Here is a 19,450-nt window from a genome sequence, read left to right on the forward strand (position 1 = left end):
TAAACCAGAGTTCAGAACATGGGACTCACAGTTGGGAAAACCTGGGTGACTCTGAGAAAGTCACTTTACCTGTTTCCACCCCATAAGTCAGATGTTTAGTAAGCATTTATGAAACACACTGTGCTCAACACTAGGATTACAAAGAAAAGGAAAGATGCTGTCCCTCTTTTAGGGGACTCATTATAATGGGGGTCATCACATGTAAACCCATGAAATATATACACAGAGCAGATGAAAGGCCATCTCAGAGAAGAAAGTGCTAAGTGAGGAGAGGGTGATGACAGCTAAGAAGGGCACTTCCACAGAATGTTGGGTTTTAGCCTCAGTTTCGTCATCTGTAAAATGGAGATTTAAAAAGTACCTCCCTCAGGGTTGTTGTGAGAGTGAAATGAGATCATATATAAAGCACTATATAGATGTTTGTTATTATTATTATAACGAATGAAAACAGTCATGCATTCACTCTAGCAAGACCCTAAATTCTCTAAAAATATTCTAGATTGAGGGGAAGTAAACCCTATCCTGCTGTGTGAGTCTTTACTCCCCGGGTTCCCAGGTCTTTTCTCTGAAGCCTTAAGCAAGCTGTTTCACATCTGGAAAAGCAAATGGAGCCAAATGATCTGAATAAATATAGGGAAAGCACAGCTTCTCCCCCTCCTCCCTCCCGGGCCAAGACCATAAGTCATGAAACAAAGGTCATTCGTTCCCATGAATGAAACCAGATACTAGTTTATTCATTGTCTTCTGCTGCTGCGCTTTTTTAAAAACTATTTACAGCTGATAGTGACAGTAACAACAGTCATCATGGCAGGAGTATAAGGAGGGTGGTAAACCCATTCAGTCCTAAAATCTCAACGCTCCTATGGGGAAGGGCAGCCCCCACACCTTTGAGGAAGGGTATGATGCAGGCAAGCTGGACACAGTCAATGCCAGAGAGATCCAGCTGCTGAAACAATGGAAGCAGCATGGAATGGAGATCACCACCACCACTGCTACCCCTTACCAGAAAATCCACCATTGTGGAGCATGGCTAACTTGTGGAAAAGGGATTTCAGTCATGTCTGACTCTTTTTGACCTCATTTGGGGTTTCCTTGGCAAAAGTACTGGAGTGGTTTGCTATTTCCTTCCCCATCTCATTGTATAGATGAGGAAACTGAGATAAATAGGGTTAAGTGACTTGCCCAGGGTCATACAGCTAGTGAGTGTCTCTGGCAGGATTTGAACTCAGGTCTTCCTGACTCCAAGCCCAGCGCTCTAACCACTAGCGGTCCCATGTTGGTGGAAATGCTTATGAACTAATCTTCAAAGGAAGGCTCGTGGCCTTATAGATTATTAGATATAGACTGTCAAAAGTGGAAGAAAACATAGATTGGAGCGTGTCGGAGGACAGATGGACCTTACAACACAGAACGTCAAAGCCAGCAAGGCCATTAGTACATGGAACCTTAGAACACAGAAAGTAGCAAGTCAGAGTTAGTAGGGTCATTGAAATATAAAGGATGACACCTAGAAGGAACCTTAGAATCAGGAACATTCAGGCATCTCCCAACTCTGCATATTCTCTGGCTGTCTTCCCTGCCTAGAATGCTCTCACCCCTCATCTCCACCTCCTAGATTCTCTGGCTCTACAAATCTTAGCCAAAGGATTTTAGCCTTCTGAAAAAGCCTTTCTCCATCTCCTCTCATGCCTTCCCCCTGTGATTATCTCTAATTTATCCTGTACATAGATTGTTTACACATCGACACTGAGTTCCTTGCAATTAGAGACAGTATTTTGTTTCTCTGGCTCTCAGCACAATCCCTTGTCACATAGCAGTGCTAAGAAATGTTTGTTGACTGATTACACAGAAGGTAGGATGCCAGGGTCGTCAAGAACATTAAAATGTAGAATGTCAGAGCTAGAGGGGGCTTTGAAGATCGTTTATTCCATCACCTCATTTGTTTTACAAATAGAAGCAAGAGATTTGCCCAAGAAGCATCTACATCCATTGTTGGACAGAGAGTTGGCAAAAGTGGTGCTGAATAATCCCAGACAAACAATTAAAAGCAGGGGATAGGCAATGTAATGCAATATGGATTAGACAAGGAGTTGAGAGACCATCTTTTGCCCCCCTTTTTTTTATCCCCATCACTTAGTACAGTGTCTGGCATATAGTAAGAAGCTTAATGAAGGTTTGTTGATTGATTGATAGTTTCCTTATCTGTGAAAGGAAGAACTTGGACCAGATGGTCTCTAAAGACTTTTCTATTTCTTAAATCTTATATAAGTTAGAATTGGCTCACTCAGTTATCACTTTTAAGTTGATACAATTCATTCTAGAATGAAAATGTTTTCAATGTCTCATAGCATCTTAAAATTCCATAACTAGAAGGGACCTGGGGGGTCATCTAGGTCAACTCCTCCTAGAACAGGAATCCTCTTGGACAAATGGTTATCTGCCATCTATTTGAACATTTCCATTGATTAGAAAATCAGTACCTAATAAGACATCTCATTCTAGGCAATATCATCTTTGCTTCCTCAAGCAGTGATTTGCTTTTAAATTATAGATATATATATAAATTTCCACTGGGTCTAGTGGTACATACCTGTAATCTTTGTTTGGTAGGGAATGAAGGGGATGAAGGTGAGAGTGAGGCTCAGGCTGGTGGATCCCTTGGGCTGAGGAGTTTTGAGCTGCAGTAGGGCTAAAGTATCTGTGCTAAGTCTAGCATCAGTTTGATTAAACCCTTGGGAGTAGAGAGCCACCAGGCTATCTGAGAAGGGGCAAGCTGACCCAGATTAGGAACTGAGTGAGTCAAAGCTTCCGTGCTGATCAGCAGTAAGATCAAACCAGGAGTAGCCAGTGTACTTCCAGCCTGGATCCATTCTTAAAAACAAAAAATTTAGATGTTCTTTTATATCTACATAACTTTGTATGGAGGAACATGTACATGTAAGCCAGTACTTAACTATTCATAATGCTCTAATGTGTCTTTGATAGAGATTAAACTCCATTGGGACTTTATAGATGCACTTTGAATCATAGAGTCATGGACCATTTGAGAAAGAAAGGACCATGGAATTCATCAGTAGAATGTAAGATCCTTGAGGGCAGAAAATACTTGGGATTTTGTCTTTGTATCCCCAGAGCCCTACCCAGAGTAGGTGCTTATGCAATATGGTTTTTTTAATTGACTTACATCTGGTCCCCTCTCTTTACCTTACTGAGCAAGAAATGGAAACCCATAAAAGTGAATTAACTTGCCCATAGTCACTTATTAGTGACAGAGCAAGAATCAGAAAAGTGGAATCAGACTTGAGGATAATGCTCAGATACTACTAACAATTATGATTTCTATAGCACTTTGCAGTTTCTACAGGGCTAGCCTCACTACAACCCTGTGCAGCAGGAGGGCAAATATCATTATCACCATAATGAATGATAATTTTGTATTTCAAAAGAGTGTCAACATTTTCTCTCAGATCTCCTTTTCATATCATGCGGAACAGTTTGAGAAGCCCTGATATGAGTAAGTGATAATATGAGGAAATCTAGCAGTGAACCAGGGACTTAGGATCATAGAGTTAGAGATAAAAGGAACCTCAAAGGTCACCTAGTTCAACCTCCTTATTGGCAGGTGAGGAAACTGAGGTCCAGAGAAGTTAAGTAATTTACCCCAGGTCACACACCGTCACAAGTGGAGCCATTTACTAAACTTGCATTTCGTGGTCAAATGCCTCATCTCTGGGTCCTGTGACCCAGCATTCTTTTGAATCCAGCATTCTCTCTGCCACACATACTAATAATAATTGATATTTCTTTAGAAAACTTTAGAGTTTACAAAATGTTTCCTTTTTTCTTTTACAGATGAGGAAACTGAGGTTCAGTAAAAGTGATTCATCTAATACGTGGCAGACCTATGATTCAGACTCAGGTCTCAAACACTAATCTTAGCCTTAGAATACCTTGATTGCAAAGCATTTCCCTTTATTGCCAGTGTGGAAAGAAAGAGCAGGTGGGGCCTCGTTAGATATGCCCTTAAACATGAATGTTTTCCAAATCACAGCTTTCTATCATGACTTAGTTTCACGGCCACTATTTTTAAGAGGAGAAAAAAACAGTCGACTGGAATTTGAGTCAATCAGACTATATTTGAGAAAGGGTTTGCAGCAGCCTTGAGATGTGGTAACCTCTTCCATGGAGTTCAAGCGCTGTGGGGCCCATGAGACACAATCATAAGGCTGCATTACGAGTAATTTATGGGGTCAGCCTGGGAAAGGAAATTTCGGGCAAACTCAGAATCAAGATATTTCTCCAGCCCTACTCCCATCCCCCATTCCCTTCCTGAAATTGAGAGTTCTCATAAAATGATATAATTTAGTCACCTGGCAGCCTGTTCCCATATAGTGTTTCACAGGATAAAAGGCAAGAGAGAAATTGACCTTTAAAAATATTGTGTTTCAGGCAGCATATAAAGGTTTTGCAAGCCGTGCAAATGGAGTCAGAGAATTTATTATGGAGAATGGCAAAAAACTCTTACAAAATGTGTATTGAGAGGAAGCTGTGCTCCCCAGAGTGACCCCCCCTGCCACGGTTATGCATTATGCAATGGTTCTATTCCAGGAGCCTCCTCCCCCCACCCCCAATTGCTGGATGAGTCTGGCTTGCTGCAGCCCACCTGTGGAGTGGCTTGTCATACACACACAACTTGGAGAAGACTTAAGGTTGCAAAGAGACTAATTGATTCATTCTGCAATGCCTATGACAGAGGAGACTTGAAGGCTAATTTTCCCAAGCCCTCTTTTCCTGTGAGGTCTGAACACAGCAAAAATGAAATTAGTGTACTTTTCTGCTATAAATTGTTGCTTAGGGTAATAGAGTCCTAGAGTCGAGTGAGAAGGGCCCTTGAAACATTCTAGAATCCTAGAACACAGAATGTTAGAGCTAGAAGTCATCTTAGAACATAGATTATCAAGGGTGAAAGAAAACATAGAACATAGAATATTAGACCTAGAAAGAGAAGTTAGAAAAGACTGGAAGAACATGGGATATTAAAGTTGGAAACATCTTAGTTCAAAGATTTTTGAATGTTTGTTCAAATGTTAGAAGATACCAAATCAGACCTGGAAAGGATTGTCTAGCATAGAATGTTAGAACATAGAATCATAGGGCTGGAAGGTATGTTAAAACATAGACTCATAGAACTAAAAGAAATATTAAAACATAGAATATTAAAACTGGAAGGATTTTGAAATGTAGAGTATTAGAGCTGGGTGATGCAGTGGATAGGACACTGGGTTTGGAATCAGGAAGGATCATCCTCATGAGTTCACATCTCACCTCAGATACTTACTAGCAGTGTGACCCTGGGCCAGTCACTTCACCCTGTTTGCCTCAGTTTCCTCATCTGTCAAATGATCTGGAGAAGGAAATGGCAAACCACTCCCGTGTCATTGCCAAGAAGACCCCAAATGGGGTCATGAAGAGTCAGACACAACTGAAATGACTGAAAAAAACAGACGCTTATTCCCTTCCCCCAACCCCCTCAGAGGTCATTTAGTCCAATCCCTATCAACCTTATGAGTCCTTTTTACATCCTCCCAAAAGCTGGTCATGCAGTTTCTACTCCAGGACTCCAACTTTCTACTCCAAGTGACAGGGCATACACTAACTCCTAAGACAGATCATTTTCCACTTTTTTGACAAGTTTTCATTTTAGGAAATTTGATTTTCCCAAAGAAATTTTTCTGTTAACAGTCGCATCAGCCAGGTGTTGAAACTGTCAGTCTCCTTCATGGCTATGTTACTGCTCTTGGATTAAAGTGGATTCAGTTAGGAATCAAGGTCAGGATTTTGGAAGCTTCTTAATCCCCAAACCTAACCAAAGGGTCTCCCCTCCCCTTCCAGATTTATATGCTGGAAAAGCCTTTGAAATGGGCTTCACTGTTTGGATGGAACAGATTTGTTTTGGGGTCTCCTCCAGTGATTAAAATACGTTTGTAAAGAAGTGCAAGTGGCCCATTAAGAAGTGGTGGTCTATTTACAGCAGAATCAGCCTAAAAGAGAACCTTCTTCCCGGGGAGTTGTCTTGCCAGTAACTCAGCATGTTGCCTCGTCTGTGCTCCTCTCTGGACCTCTTTCCTCTCCTTTATGAAATAATGAAGTTGGACTAAAGTAGGGGTTCTTAAACCTTTCTTGTGTCGTGGATCCCCTGATGAAGCCTGTGGATCCCCTCTCATAACAATGCATTTAAATGCATCAAAAAAAATACATAGTATTGCAAAGGAAATCAATTATATTGAAATACAGTTACCAAAATATTATTTCAAAGGTATGATCCCCAGTTGGACAATCTTGGAGGTCCCCTTCAGTTCTATACATGGCATTTCAGGGTATCCTGAAATCCCTCCATCAAGTCTAGCAGAAAGATGTTTTTAATGGAATCTTTTTGGCCAAGCCTCTATATCTAATTATAGTGTTGGCCTGACAGGGGAAAAGCACTATTATTACCCCTCCCCCAGCCATCCAGATAGCTATAGAGTGGAAATGTTTGCTGTTTGTTCAGTATTAATACTTTATCAAGATTTGCAGAATTCTTTTCCGAAAAGAGATAGCACAATCTATTGGAAAGACCACTGGATTCAGAGTCCCAAGGAATCAGGTTTGAATCTTAGATTTTCTGTTGGTTTTTATCTGATTTTGTACAAGACATGTTCTTTCTCTGGGCCTCCATTTCCCCCACTGTAGAATGACGGGGCTACATTACCTCTAAGATGCTTCTTTGTGATGGGAGGCCTGGTGTTTGCTATTTTATTGTTCTCGTCTTTCAGTTAACTTCCATGCTCCTCAGAATCTTTTCTTAATGAGGAAATGAGTAATATCCCATTTTCTCATGGGTCACAGCAGGTATGTTTTCAGATTTCCTGAAGCTATAAAAATGAATTCATAATGCACCAGCTAAATTTATGAACCTGCCAGACCAAACTGAGATCCAAGTGTGGCATAAGGAGGGAGCCCTGTATTTGGAGGCAGCGAACCTGGGTTCAAATCCCCGCTCTGTCACTAACTAACTTTGTGACCTGAATCAAATCATTTCCTCACTCTGAACCTCAATTTCTTCTCCTATAAAATAAGAGAGTTAAAGTTGATCATTTCCAAGGGCCCTCCCAGGTCTCATGTTCTCTGATTTTTCTGCATCTAGAGGGATAACAGCAAAGCAAAGTCTGCTAAGTTGTGCCTAAACATTTGAATAGCACCTCGGGTTTTTATCTTCAGTTTCCTGACACCCCTGAGAAAAGGAGTTGGGTGGGAGTTGAGGTCAAAGAGCAGCAGCAAAGAAGCAGGGGCTAGTCACAGGAAGACTTGGGTGCTATTGCCTTTGGCTTTAGATTCACCTTGGGTCGAATAAGTGGCTTGGATGAGATGATCTTTAAAGTCCTTCTCAGCTCTGGCATTCTGGGTTCTGCTTACATTCTTAGTTTTAAGGTATTTTCCAGTACTAACATTTTGCATTCTTTGTTGTTGGTGTTCAGTCTTTTCAGTCATGTTCTGCTCTTTGTAATGCCATTTGAGGGTTTTTCTTGGCAAAGATTCTAGAGTGGTTTGCCATTTCCCTCTCCAGCTCATTTTACAGATGAGGAAACTGAGACAAACAGGGTTAAGCGACTTGCCCAGCTTGTCACACAGCTAGGAAGTGTGAGGCCAGATTTGAACTCAGGAAGGTGAGTCTTCCTGACTCAAGACCCACCACTCTCTCCACTGCACTACCTAGTTGCCCTACGTTCTTTGAACTCTTTCAGTTCTAGCAATCAGATATTCTAGGGCCCCTTACAGCTCGGACATTCTATGTACTAAAACCCCTTTTAGTTCCCACATTCTACATGCTAAGGTCCATTTCTCCTCTTAGCATTCTGTGTTCTGAGGTCTCCTACAGCACTGACATTCTAAAACTGGCATGTGGACTTATTTCATTTCTGACGGTTCCTCAGTAAGTCATCCCTGACAAACCATGTCCTTCTATGAAGGCTCAAAGATGGTTCTTCAAGATGTTGAATGTTAGGAACTTAAACACAGTGTGTTGGAGATCTCTACCACTGCCTCCCCTGCTTCTCCAAATCACATGATCCTTAGAAAAACCTTCTTGGTGATGTGGCTCCAAGCCTCCATTACAGGCACAGGAAGGCTTTGTGATGGTCCCGAAATCATAGCCACACCTGCGCAGAGTTTCTCCCTTTCTTTCTTTAGGTCAAGAACCAAATTACAAAGTGAGTTTTGCCACCCGCAAATCCCACTCTCCCTGCCCATACTAATTAACCCACATCTGGAGTACTCCTGGGTACCATATTCTGGAAAGGGCATTGATAAATGAGAGTATTTCCAGAAGGAGATGAGGAGCGTGGTGAGGGGGCTGGAGGCCATGCCACATGAGAAATGATTGAAGGGAAGAGAATTGGGGGGAGGGGAAGACATGGCATTTGTCTCCATCCTCTGAAATTTGTTGCATGGAAGAGAAATTAAACTTCTACTTGGCTTCAGAGATAGAGCTAAAGGGAATAGGTGGAGATTAGAGAGAAACCAAGTTAGGAAAAATTTCTTTCAGTATAAGGGGTCCAAAACTGAAATGGGCTTCCCCTGGAGGCGCTGAGTTCCCTAGCAAAGGAGTTCAAATGTGGAAGGTTGCACAAATAAACAACAACAAAACAACAAACTTTTATTAGGCACCAACTGTATGCCGGACCCTGTACTAGGTTCTGGGAGTACAAATCCAATGAATGAAGCATTTCTTTCTCTTAGGAAGATAATATTTTAATGTGAAAGGCAACAAGTGCACAGAAAAGTATATACAGGATGAATATAAAGAGAATAAATAGAAGTCCATGTGTTGGAGATGTTGAGGATGGGGTTCCTGTTTGGTTCCAGGTTGAACCAGGTGGCCTTTGAGTCCCCTTTCAGCACTGAGATTCTGGTACTCCGGAATGTAAAGAGTTTGTGACCAGGTGTGGTAAAACAGATGTTAGTGAAGTCACTGTGTTCCAGGGGCCAGAACGGGCCCTGATGGTGATGAAATCTCCCTCAGAAGTTCTCTTGGAGCCCACCTCACATATCACCTTGTAACAGCTGCTTTGACTTCTCCTCCACAGTCACCTGTGGTTTTTAATTGAATTGCCACAAGTGAGAGGGGAAAAGAAGAGAAGGGGGTGGTGGAAAAGAAGCTAACTTCTTGGCTTCCTAATTTAGCCTCCTGGAAAAATAGCAAATACATTAGTCGCTATTCCTTCAAGGTTTTGGAGAGCTTGTTGTATAAAGGTCAATAGCTACCGTCATTTATATTTAGCTTACCCCCACCAAGGAAATGTCTTAAAAGCAAACCCAACATATAATCAAGACCTGTTTATGACTTCTAGACTCCTTAGCTGCCCATGCTGGCTTCCTGATGTAGGCATTCCCCACAAGATGTATGTTCTCCAACCTAGGGCCCATTTTTCATAATTATTTGTGAATCTGCTCCCATTATACTGCAGATTCCTCAGACAACACTGAATAAATGGCAGCCCTCTTTTTAAGTATGGATGGTGAGTTGTTATTGGACAGTTCTTTAGATTTGGCAGAGAGAACTCATCCCTAGTTGAGCCTTTTTGAGGGGGGAGGATTAGGAAGTGTACAGTTGTGTAAGGAGAGATTTACACCAGGGTTGGCCTAACACTAACATGATCTCTTCTTGAATTGTGTATGTCAATCCTAGCACTTAATCCAGTGTCTGGGCTACCAGAAGTACTTAGTAAGTGCCTGTTGACTTGACTTGACCTGATGTTCTCTGGAAATGGCCATCCCAGAGGTCACATTAAGGGTATTAATGGAGGCTTTGTTTCCTCATCATGGAATGATGTCCTCAGGACCCTCCTCCAACATTTATTAAGCACCAGCTATATGCACACACACACACACACACACGCACACACACACACTGTGCTAAAAAATATAGAAATATCCCCCTATACTAACTCCCTTTACCAGTGCAGCTCTGCAGTTTGGTTTAAGAATATTACCTGGGGTGCTGAGAGTCTAAGGTCACACAGCTTAGCTATATCAGAGATGGAACTAAGAGGGCAGCTGAGTGGCCCAGCTAACCTTGATCTGACTCCAAGTTGAGTGGTTTTTGCTACTGCATCATGGCCTCTTTTCATTATGTCCTCTCCCTGAGGTATGAGCATCTTCAAACATCAAAGTTAAGCATGTATTAAAGTCCTTCTGTATACAGAGCCCAGTTTTAGACATTGGGGATTACAGAAACCACATGCTACCCCCAAAGAACCTAAAATCTAATAGTGGGAATCCAACATATACAGAAAGAAAGTGTGATACAGGGCATCAGAGAGTATCAGCGTTTGAAAGGACAAGTCTTTTATACCAAACAGTACCTTGGCCCCACTACAATATCCCTGAGAAGATGTCATGGAGTCTTCTGTTCCAGAACTCCAGTGGTAGAGAGATCACTACACCTCATGAACCAGCCTGTGGTTCCTGTTTTGGAATTCTCTGGGGCGGTTTTATTCTTTTTGAGCCAAAATTTTCTCCTCTTCAGTATCCCCCTTCATCCTTTCCCCTTTATCCTCCCCCCACCACCGTACCCAACACTGTTCCTAATTCTGCTCTCTGGAGCCATCCCAAACAAGTGAAATCCTTTTTTTCTTATGAGAACTTTTCCAATAGTGGAAGGCAGCTGTTATACGCTGTCAAAGACTTCTCTTCCCCACAACAGACATCTTCATTTCCTTTAATGTATGCTTGAAAGTGGAGTGTACCAAGGACAAAGGCAAGGTCTAGAAGGGAAAAATGGTAGAAGAAAATTTGAGTAGGTTGGCACTAGCTTTTTAAGTGGGAGGATTAAGGAAGTTCTCCTGGCACCCAAATTGGGCCTCAAAGGATTTCAGTGGTCAGAAATGGCAGGCAGTGTAGGTGACCACATCTGGGTTTGCCGGAGCTCCCCTATTGTCTCCCAGAGTTCCTGTATGTCACTCTCAAAAAGTCCAAACTACTACCATGTGTATTATTTGCGCATGTGGTTACTGTCCGTAGCAAAGATACTAATAAGCAGTGAAAATGTCTTAAATGTGGGCAGGAAGAAGAAAATCTGGACTGCTCAGTCTGCCCTAGATCATATAGCTGAAAGTTCTTTGTCAACTCTTTAAGTTCCATATAAACAGGACTTATCAGGATTAGCAGCCCTGAGAGGCAGGTGCTGTATTCATTGGCCCAATTTTTTAGAAGGGGAAACTAGGATTCAGAAAGATTAAATTATTTGCCCAAGGTCACAGGGTGGATGATGGAGCCAATTTTCAATCAAAACATGTGATCCCTCCTGGAGTATAAGTTCCCTTAGGGAAAATGCTGTCTCTTATTCATAGTTGTTGAAGCACCTAGCCAGAGAACTTGGACCGTACTAAACATCATTGAGCATAAAGTAATCTAAAGAGGTTTGAAGTTCAGAGTCAGAAAATCTGGGCTCAAGGTCCAGTTTTGCCACTTAATAGCTGTGTGACCGTAGGTCAGTGCCTTCTACTTACAGGGCCTCTTTTTCCTCCTCTGTAAAATGGGGTGATCTTTGTGATTCTGTGAATGAATGAAAGACCAATGAATGAATGCAGTACTGTTGTTGGATTGTGTATAGATATAGGAACCAGAAATCTAACACACACACCCACACACACCCTCAGGATGCTGACCTACCTCTTAAGGAATCAATCAGCAAACCTTTATTAAATGCCTCATGATACCTTCTTTAAGTGCCAGGAATTTTGGTGGAAGTCAAGGATACAGATTTTATTTTAAAAAGAACACTATAGTGTTTTTGTCAAGAAAACTCCAAATGGAGTCAAGAAGAGTTAGAAACAACTGAACAACAACAAAGATAGTACTTTAAGGTTTATAAAGCCTTTTGCATGTTTTACTTCATTTGATCCTTACAACAACCTGTGGGGTGGGTGCTATTATTTTTCCTGTTTTGCAAATGAGGAAACTGAAGCAAATAGAGATGAAACAACTCATCCAGAGTCACACAGCAAGTAAGTGTCTAACACAGGATTTTAACTTGGGCTTTCTTGAGTCCAGGTTCATTGCTTTATCTGTACTGTTCACCACCTTGATGCTTCATTATGCATCCAACAAATATTTATTAAATGAATGAGTATTCTCACATAGTAAGCACTTAATAAATACTGGTTGCCTGCCTGTCGCCTATAAAACTGCAATACAAAATTAAACAAAATCAGTTAAAGATTTTTTTTTAATGTACTATGCTAAATCAGAGAAAGGAAAGATAATTTTCTATTAGGGGGAGGGAAAGACAGGGGAAGCAAAGGAAAAGCTTCCTTGAAGAAGTTGTGTTTGATCTGAATCTTGGATTGAGTAGATTTTTAGCAGTAGGAGATGGGGAGCGAGGAAAAAGACAGGGGACATTCCAGACATAGACATGGGCAAAGGCTCAAGAAAGCTGCAGATTTGTTTGGAGAATGAAATACGCAGAGGAGAGTGGAATAAGATCGGTTTGGAAAGGCAAAGTGACGCCAGATTTTGGAGGATCTTGAACGTCAAGCAGAGGAGCTGGGATTTTTTTCTCCTGATAGATAACAATGATCCGTGGAAGATTTCTGAGATGAAGAGTGATATGATAAGAGATTTATGTTAGGATATATGGTAGACGCAGGACGGTTTGGGGGAGGGAGGGAGTGTGGAGCCTCGAGTCAGGGAGAACAGTTAGGGAACTCTTCCACAGGCATTCTGGCAGACGCTAACAAAAGCCAGGACGACTCTCTCCTAGAATCCAGCCCACCATTATATGTCCAGTAGGTAGGTACCCAGTACATATCTGCTGCTTGTCTCCTTGAGGCTGGCTGCAGTCTGGAGAAACATGAATATGGTTTGCCAAACTCTGCAAATGAAAGAGGATCCGTGTAAGGGATTAGATTCTAGGACCAGTTTGCATTAACAGGAAGGAGGGTGTTCCTGGGTTCAAAGATATGAAGCAGCCTAATATTGCTAAATAGGTACCAGATATGTAGTTAGACACATTTGAATGCCTACTGTTCTATTGTCTTAACTTGCAGCTTTGGCAAGATATACAAAAGTAGCCATGATTCATAATGATATACCCATTTTAAAGCTAATTATTTATTTTTATGGGCATGTATTCTCTCTCTCTCTCTCTCTCTCTCTCTCTCTCTCTCTCTCTCTCTCTCTCTCTCTCTCTCTCTCTTCTCTCTCTCTCTCAGCAGAGAGAGCGCTGATGACAAATATGCATAGTTCAGCAAAATAAATCCTGAGATTGGTCACATTCTAAAATATATTCTTGTATTTTAAATCCATCACCTTTATGCTGGGAGTTGGAGTGGGGTGGTGTTTCATATTCTGTCCTCTGGGCTTGTGTTTTATCTCTATATCACTTTAAGATGTAAGAAGCTCTTCTCCCTGGGCCTCAGTTCCTTTTCTATAAATTAGAATTGGAATAGATTATCGCCAGAGTTTCTTCCAGTTCAAAGTTCTTTGATCCCTCGGATGCCCCTTTCCAAAATAGAATAGGTCCTGACAAAGACTATGTGTCCCAAAACTAGGAAGGTACTACATGCTTAGATATGATCCCATCTTCTACCCCAGCCCGCCTGTCCTGCATGCTTTCCTTCAAGCAGCACCTGTCAGACATTACTTAAACACGTAATTACAGCTGAAGCTGAAAGCAATTTGCATCTGAGTATTGATGCATGCACGACAGGTTTTCTGGCCCCCTCCATAATTCTGCAGCAAGGGGCCATTGTTCAATTGCAGCAGACTTAGAAACTGACCATTAAATCAGCTGGCACAATTGAAAGGCCGTGAAAAGTCACGGCTAATTTGAAATTTTATTAGCTCTTGGACTGCTCTCGTTTACCTCAGAATCAGTCTCAGGAAACCAGTTCTTTGGGTCTTTCTGAAAATTGTGATTGCTTCCATGGCCAAGGGCTCCGAATGGCTCAGACAAGGATTCCTTTCATCCTGGGGGACCGTTATTGGTCCCTGATAAGCAAATGAATGAAGGTTGGAGATTTTTAGGGGATGACTTTCAGAGGAATGTATTAATTTCTATGGTTTATCAGTTGGTCAGCAAAGAGCTGGAGACTGGTCACTGGTGATTTAATCTGAGAATGAATATAAGAGCTGAAAGGGACCATAGAATATTGAATCTTAGGACGGTATAGATTGAGGCACAGTGGAAAGAATGATGGGTCTGCATGACAGGGCTTGTGATTTTATCCTTCTCCTATCTCCACCTGTGTGACCTTGGGCTTGACACTCAATCTCTCCAGCCTCAGTTTCTTCATATGTAAAATGAAGGTATTGACTAGATCCCTTCCTACCCCAGCTCTATAATACTATAATCCTGTGAATCTCAGCGCTGGAAAGGACTTTAGAATATAAATTGTTACAAAACAGAGGGTAAAGAATTAGAGTGGAAAGGGGCTTCAGAGAACACCCATTTCCACCTCCTCATTTAAGGCCAGAATGAAAGCTACTGAGTCAACCTTGCGGTCTTTGGGGCAAGACCAACCAAAAGGCTGCCCATTTGAGGCAGCAGGTGTGGGATGGTAAGGGAGCAAGTATGAAATCACTTGTCTCTGACCTTCAGTGTGGGAAGACAAAGGTACAGCTCTAAGGACCTGGAAAGTCTTCCCCCCCATCTCCACCTATTGAAATCCTGTCTATCCATTGTCATGGCCTTGCTGTCTCCTCCATCAAACTCATCTTCATCTCCGCCCCCCCCTCCCCGAGAGGTTTCAGATGTCTGTTCAGATCTTCGCTGTTTCAATGCCTGCCTCCATAGCTTTAATGAACCTCAGTATTCTCATCTATGAAATGGGGTTAATATACGACCTTCCTCACAAAACGAGGAAAGCACTCTCCAACCTCTCTTCGAAGAGAAGGAAGACCCAAAAGCTCTCATTTTCCCAGTTCTTTTCTACATGACCTTGGGCAAGTTATCATCACTGGTGGTCTTCTAGCTGAAGCTGTAGAGGAGGCCTAGAGGTTGGTTTAGATAAGATGTGAGCACCTGGAAGTCTATGAAGTATGTGATGATCAAGGTCCCTTTATACTATAAGGGTCCATGGGTGTCTGTTCCAGGTCCCTTTCAGCTCTGACAACTCTGTGTTTGGTGTTCTAACATTCTGTTTCAAGTTCCTTCCAGCTTTAGCAGTCTGTGAACAGCAGCTCCATTCTTTAAAAGATGAGTCCCAGAAGGGTTAAGTGATATGCATAAGGATCATATGTAGAAGAAGGATGGCTCCCCGAGAGCAGAAGCCATAAATTAGAGTGTCCAAATCCCCATTTAACTCGGGAAAGCGTGTTGCATCTCCAAGCTGTCTTGTCTATTTGGTGCATAGAGCTACCTATATTTACTAAGCTGTACTCTGGAGGAAGGGGGGAGCAGATACCTCCGATGCCAGTTTTACAGAAACACCAAGTACTTTCTTGTCTCCTGGCCTCTATGTCTGGGTTCCACTGAGGGCTTCTGCACAGACAGAGCCAGGAAAGGGGAGCAGGTTGCGGTCAACCTCTGGAAAGTGGCTCATGGGTGATTTCATATCAGCTGAAGCTGTAATCTTGGCTGAGCTACGGCATGAAAATAATTTAAAGAGAGCAGAGTGGTGGATGTGTACCATGTTCCTAAAGCTGATGCTTCATTGGACAGTGTGCATATGCATGACCCCCTACCTGCTTTGTGGAAAATAGCTAAGAAAATAAGCCACTCATTCATTCATTTAGTAGATATGTACTAAGTACCTTCTACATCAGAGCCATTTTATGGATTGAATGTAAAGAATAAGATAGATAAGATCCTGGCCCTCATCAACCTCTTGTTCAAGAAGATGGGGTTGGGGGGTGGGGGGAATGTAACAAATGTACCATGAATTAGAATACAATACAAGTAGAATGCCAGAATCTGAAGGTGGGACAAAGGAGGGGCAGAGATAATTCAGAAAATGGAAAGGTCACTTCCTGTTAAAGTAATCTAGAAAGACTCTATGGAGAAGGAAGCTTCATGGAGAAGCTAAATCTTGATAGTCAGTAGATTACAAACACAGGGCAGGAGATAAGTGTTCTAGGCAAATGAACCAGAAAACAAGGGATGAAAAAAGAAAAAGGAATTGTCAAGGAAAATTTCAGATTGAAGGATGAGAAAAAAGAGTCATGTCATAATGAGACTTTGCAAACAATTCTTTATTTAGGGAACTCACAAAGAATAGGGTGCCTCTATTCTGTTTCAGTTTCTGGTGAGGCACAGAAAAGAGTCCTAGCTAGAGTAATTAGGATACTTGTTAAGTAAAAGTGTTGGATATTTAAAGGGGATTGTAAGGTGTGAACTGTCCTGCAAAATCCCCAAAGTAACTGCTCCAGAATGAGAATGGCCAACAGTCTTCACATCCTGAACAGAAGTTCCTAGTAATCTCTTCTCAGGCTTCAGAAAGCTAAATTACGTTAACCAGTCATGGAGAACAGTCTAGAAAAAGAGATACATATTGTACCTAGTTGGTTTAGTTCTTTTAAATCTTATTTCATATCCGAACTCCTTTTTTTTTTAAAGATTACTTGTAATAACTCCGTTATTTTAACGATTCACATGGACATTTAGGTGAGGTATTAGATAGTGCTGAACTTGGAGTCAGGAAGACCTGAGTTCAAATCCAACCCCAGACACTTACTAGCAGTGTGACCCTAGACAAGCACTTTACCTCCCTTTGCCTCTATTTTTTCTTCTGTTAAAGTAGGGGATAATAACAGCTCCTACCTCCCAGGATTGTTGTGAGGATCAAATGAGACAATATTTTTTAAGCACTTTGCAAACTTTAAAGTGCCATACAAATTCTAACTTTGTTATTCTTACTGTTAAAGTAGAGCTATCATGGAATTGTGAAAATTTTAGATTTGTGAACAATCTCAAAGATTAGCCAGTCCAGCTCTTACACAAATCAGTCATTCTGTCTTTAACATCACTAACCATCCTCAATTCTTCTCTTACTACTTAGAATCATTGAGAAATCACTATAAATATCAATCAACATAAATGCAGCCCATTCCGTTTTGTTGTTCAGATTTTGTTTTCTTCTCTTGAGCCAAAATCTACTTCCCTGTAAATTTTATCCTTTGATCCTAATTCTGTTGATGAGATCCCAAGATAACAAGTTTAAATCAGTTCTCTTTTCATGAAAACCCTTCAGATAAATCGATTGATCATTGATTGATTGATGTTTGAATAGAGCAGTATCCCCTCTAGTTTGCTCTTCTCTAGTTTAGGTATTCCCAGTTCCTTCTACTGTTCCTCCTAATGGTATGTGATCATTCTCTTGGTCATTTGCCTCTAAGATATGTGCCAGGATCATCTATGCTTCCTCAAAATGGGGCAAAACTGGGGAAAATACTCTAGCTATGACCTGACCAGGGTAAATACTATAGGAGCATCCCTCTCCTTGCTATAGACCCTTTGTGTCTGGAGACATGCTAGACTTAACATTAGCTTTTTTGCCTTCTTCATCACAGCCCCAACTCATATCTAGAATTGCCAATTTGTAGGATTCCCTAGTGTTTTTCATACAAACTACTTCCCACCCACTCCCTCACTCCTACCTCATCCTTTATGGAGGTTTTTTTTTTTTATCCCAAGTGCAAGAATTTACATCAGTTCTTATTATAACTTGTCAGTTTCTACTCATCTCTTTTTGGACTTGGTCCTATCATCCATCAATGTTCTCTTCCTTTGTTCTCAATTTTGTGTCATCCAGACTTGAGAAACATTTCATCAACACCATCTGAGTCATGGATAAAAACATTAAGCAGGTAGAAGTTAAGGTCAGAGTCCTAGGACAGTCAGCCCTAGAGACCTCTCTCTAGGTTAACACTGCCCTGTTTCATGTAGGACTTTCTTCATCTAAAAAAAGTTTATTTTTTAAGACCAGATCGGTGATTTCAGCCATTAAGGAAACTCCTTCCATCGATGTAGATTGGCATGTGCTCTGCAATTTACAGATTTGGAGGGAGAGTTGCTGGCTTTACTGAGAAGTTAGGTGCCTTTATTCAGAGTCACAAAGCCCATATGGGAATAGGTCAGTGGACTTGAATGCAGACTATCCTTACTCTGAGGCTGGCTCCCTAATCACTAGGCTACACTGCCTATCATATTAGATAGATTTTCTAGAAATTATTACTATTGTATTTGGTTTTAAATATGATGTCTTTAAGCTTTAAAGTTTCCCTAAGACTTTTGGCCCACGCCATATGCATTTGGCAAAGTGAATAGAAATGAGGAACTTAGAGTTAATAAGACCTGAGTTCAGGTCTTGCCTGAGACACTCAATAGTTGTGTAACCTTGGGCAAGTTTTTGAGTCATTTGAGCCTCAGTTTCCTCATCTGTAAAGTGGAGATGATCACAGTTCCTACTTATTATTAGTAGCGTTGTGGAGTCATTTCAGTCTTATCGGATTCTTTGTGATCCCTTCTGGGGTTTTCTTGGCAGACTTACCGGACTGGTTTGCCATTTCCTTCCCTGGCTCATTTTACAGGTGAAGAAACTGAGGCAAAGAGGGTGAAGTGACTTGCCCAGCTATAAATGTCTGAGGCCAGATTTGAACTCAAGATGAGACTTCTTGATTCCAGGCCCCACATTCTGTGCACTGTGGCGCCACCTCATGGCCCTTCTATAATTATACAGTTAGTTATATGTTGTATAGTTACATACTATACTGAAAAGAGTCCTGGATTTGAAGTCAGAAGGACTGGGTTTCAGTCCCAGCTTTTCCACTTACAACCCATGAGTTCTGGGGTCCCTGATAATAACTTAGTGATATCCTCTGGTCTTTCCACAGATGGCTTGGTGGACTGCATGGACCCTGATTGCTGCTTACAGCCCCAGTGTCACGTCAATGCTCTGTGCCTCGGTTCGCCCGATCCTGTGGATATCATCCAGGAGACACAGGCTCCCGTCTCCTCACAGAATCTGCGCTCCTTCTATGACCGCATCAAGTTCCTCGTGGGAAAGGATAGTACCCACATTGTCCCTGGAGAGAATCCCTTCGACGGAGGGTAAGTGGCCTGTGTCTGTGGTCCTTGACAAAACACTTTCTTTACCATGACCTTGTCTGTGAGGCAGGGATAATTATTTCTGTTCTGCAGATGGGAAAAACTGAGGCTCATTGCCGGGAAGTTGACTTGACCATGGTGATGGCTAGTAAATGTCAGAGCTGGGATAGGAATGCAGGACTCCTGGTTACAAGTCCTGGGCTCATATCATATCATATCATATCTACCTCAGTCTTCACAGGACCAGGAAGGGAGACCCTGAGGAAGGAGATTAGAATGACAACAATGGCCAAAGCCCTAAGAACCTTCATGTAGAAAATAGATAGGAGTACTCCAGTAATTAATAAGTATTGTTGCTACCTC

The 19,450-nt window shown here is 41.7% G+C and overlaps 1 protein-coding gene across 6 annotated transcripts in view; it reads left to right on the top strand.

Annotated features, from left to right (window-relative positions):
• The window catches only part of TENM4 (teneurin transmembrane protein 4), a 1,206,236-nt gene that overhangs the window by 1,059,214 nt on the left and 127,572 nt on the right, over positions 1-19,450 (top strand). For all 6 annotated transcript variants that reach the window (XM_072610720.1, XM_072610721.1, XM_072610718.1 and 3 more), the window contains one exon: positions 18,874-19,090. In XM_072610720.1, coding sequence (XP_072466821.1) covers positions 18,874-19,090 — 217 coding nt within the window. The remainder of the gene's footprint in view (positions 1-18,873; positions 19,091-19,450) is intronic.

Source organism: Notamacropus eugenii, chromosome 5, assembly GCF_028372415.1.
Source record: "Notamacropus eugenii isolate mMacEug1 chromosome 5, mMacEug1.pri_v2, whole genome shotgun sequence".
Lineage (NCBI taxonomy): Eukaryota > Metazoa > Chordata > Mammalia > Diprotodontia > Macropodidae > Notamacropus > Notamacropus eugenii.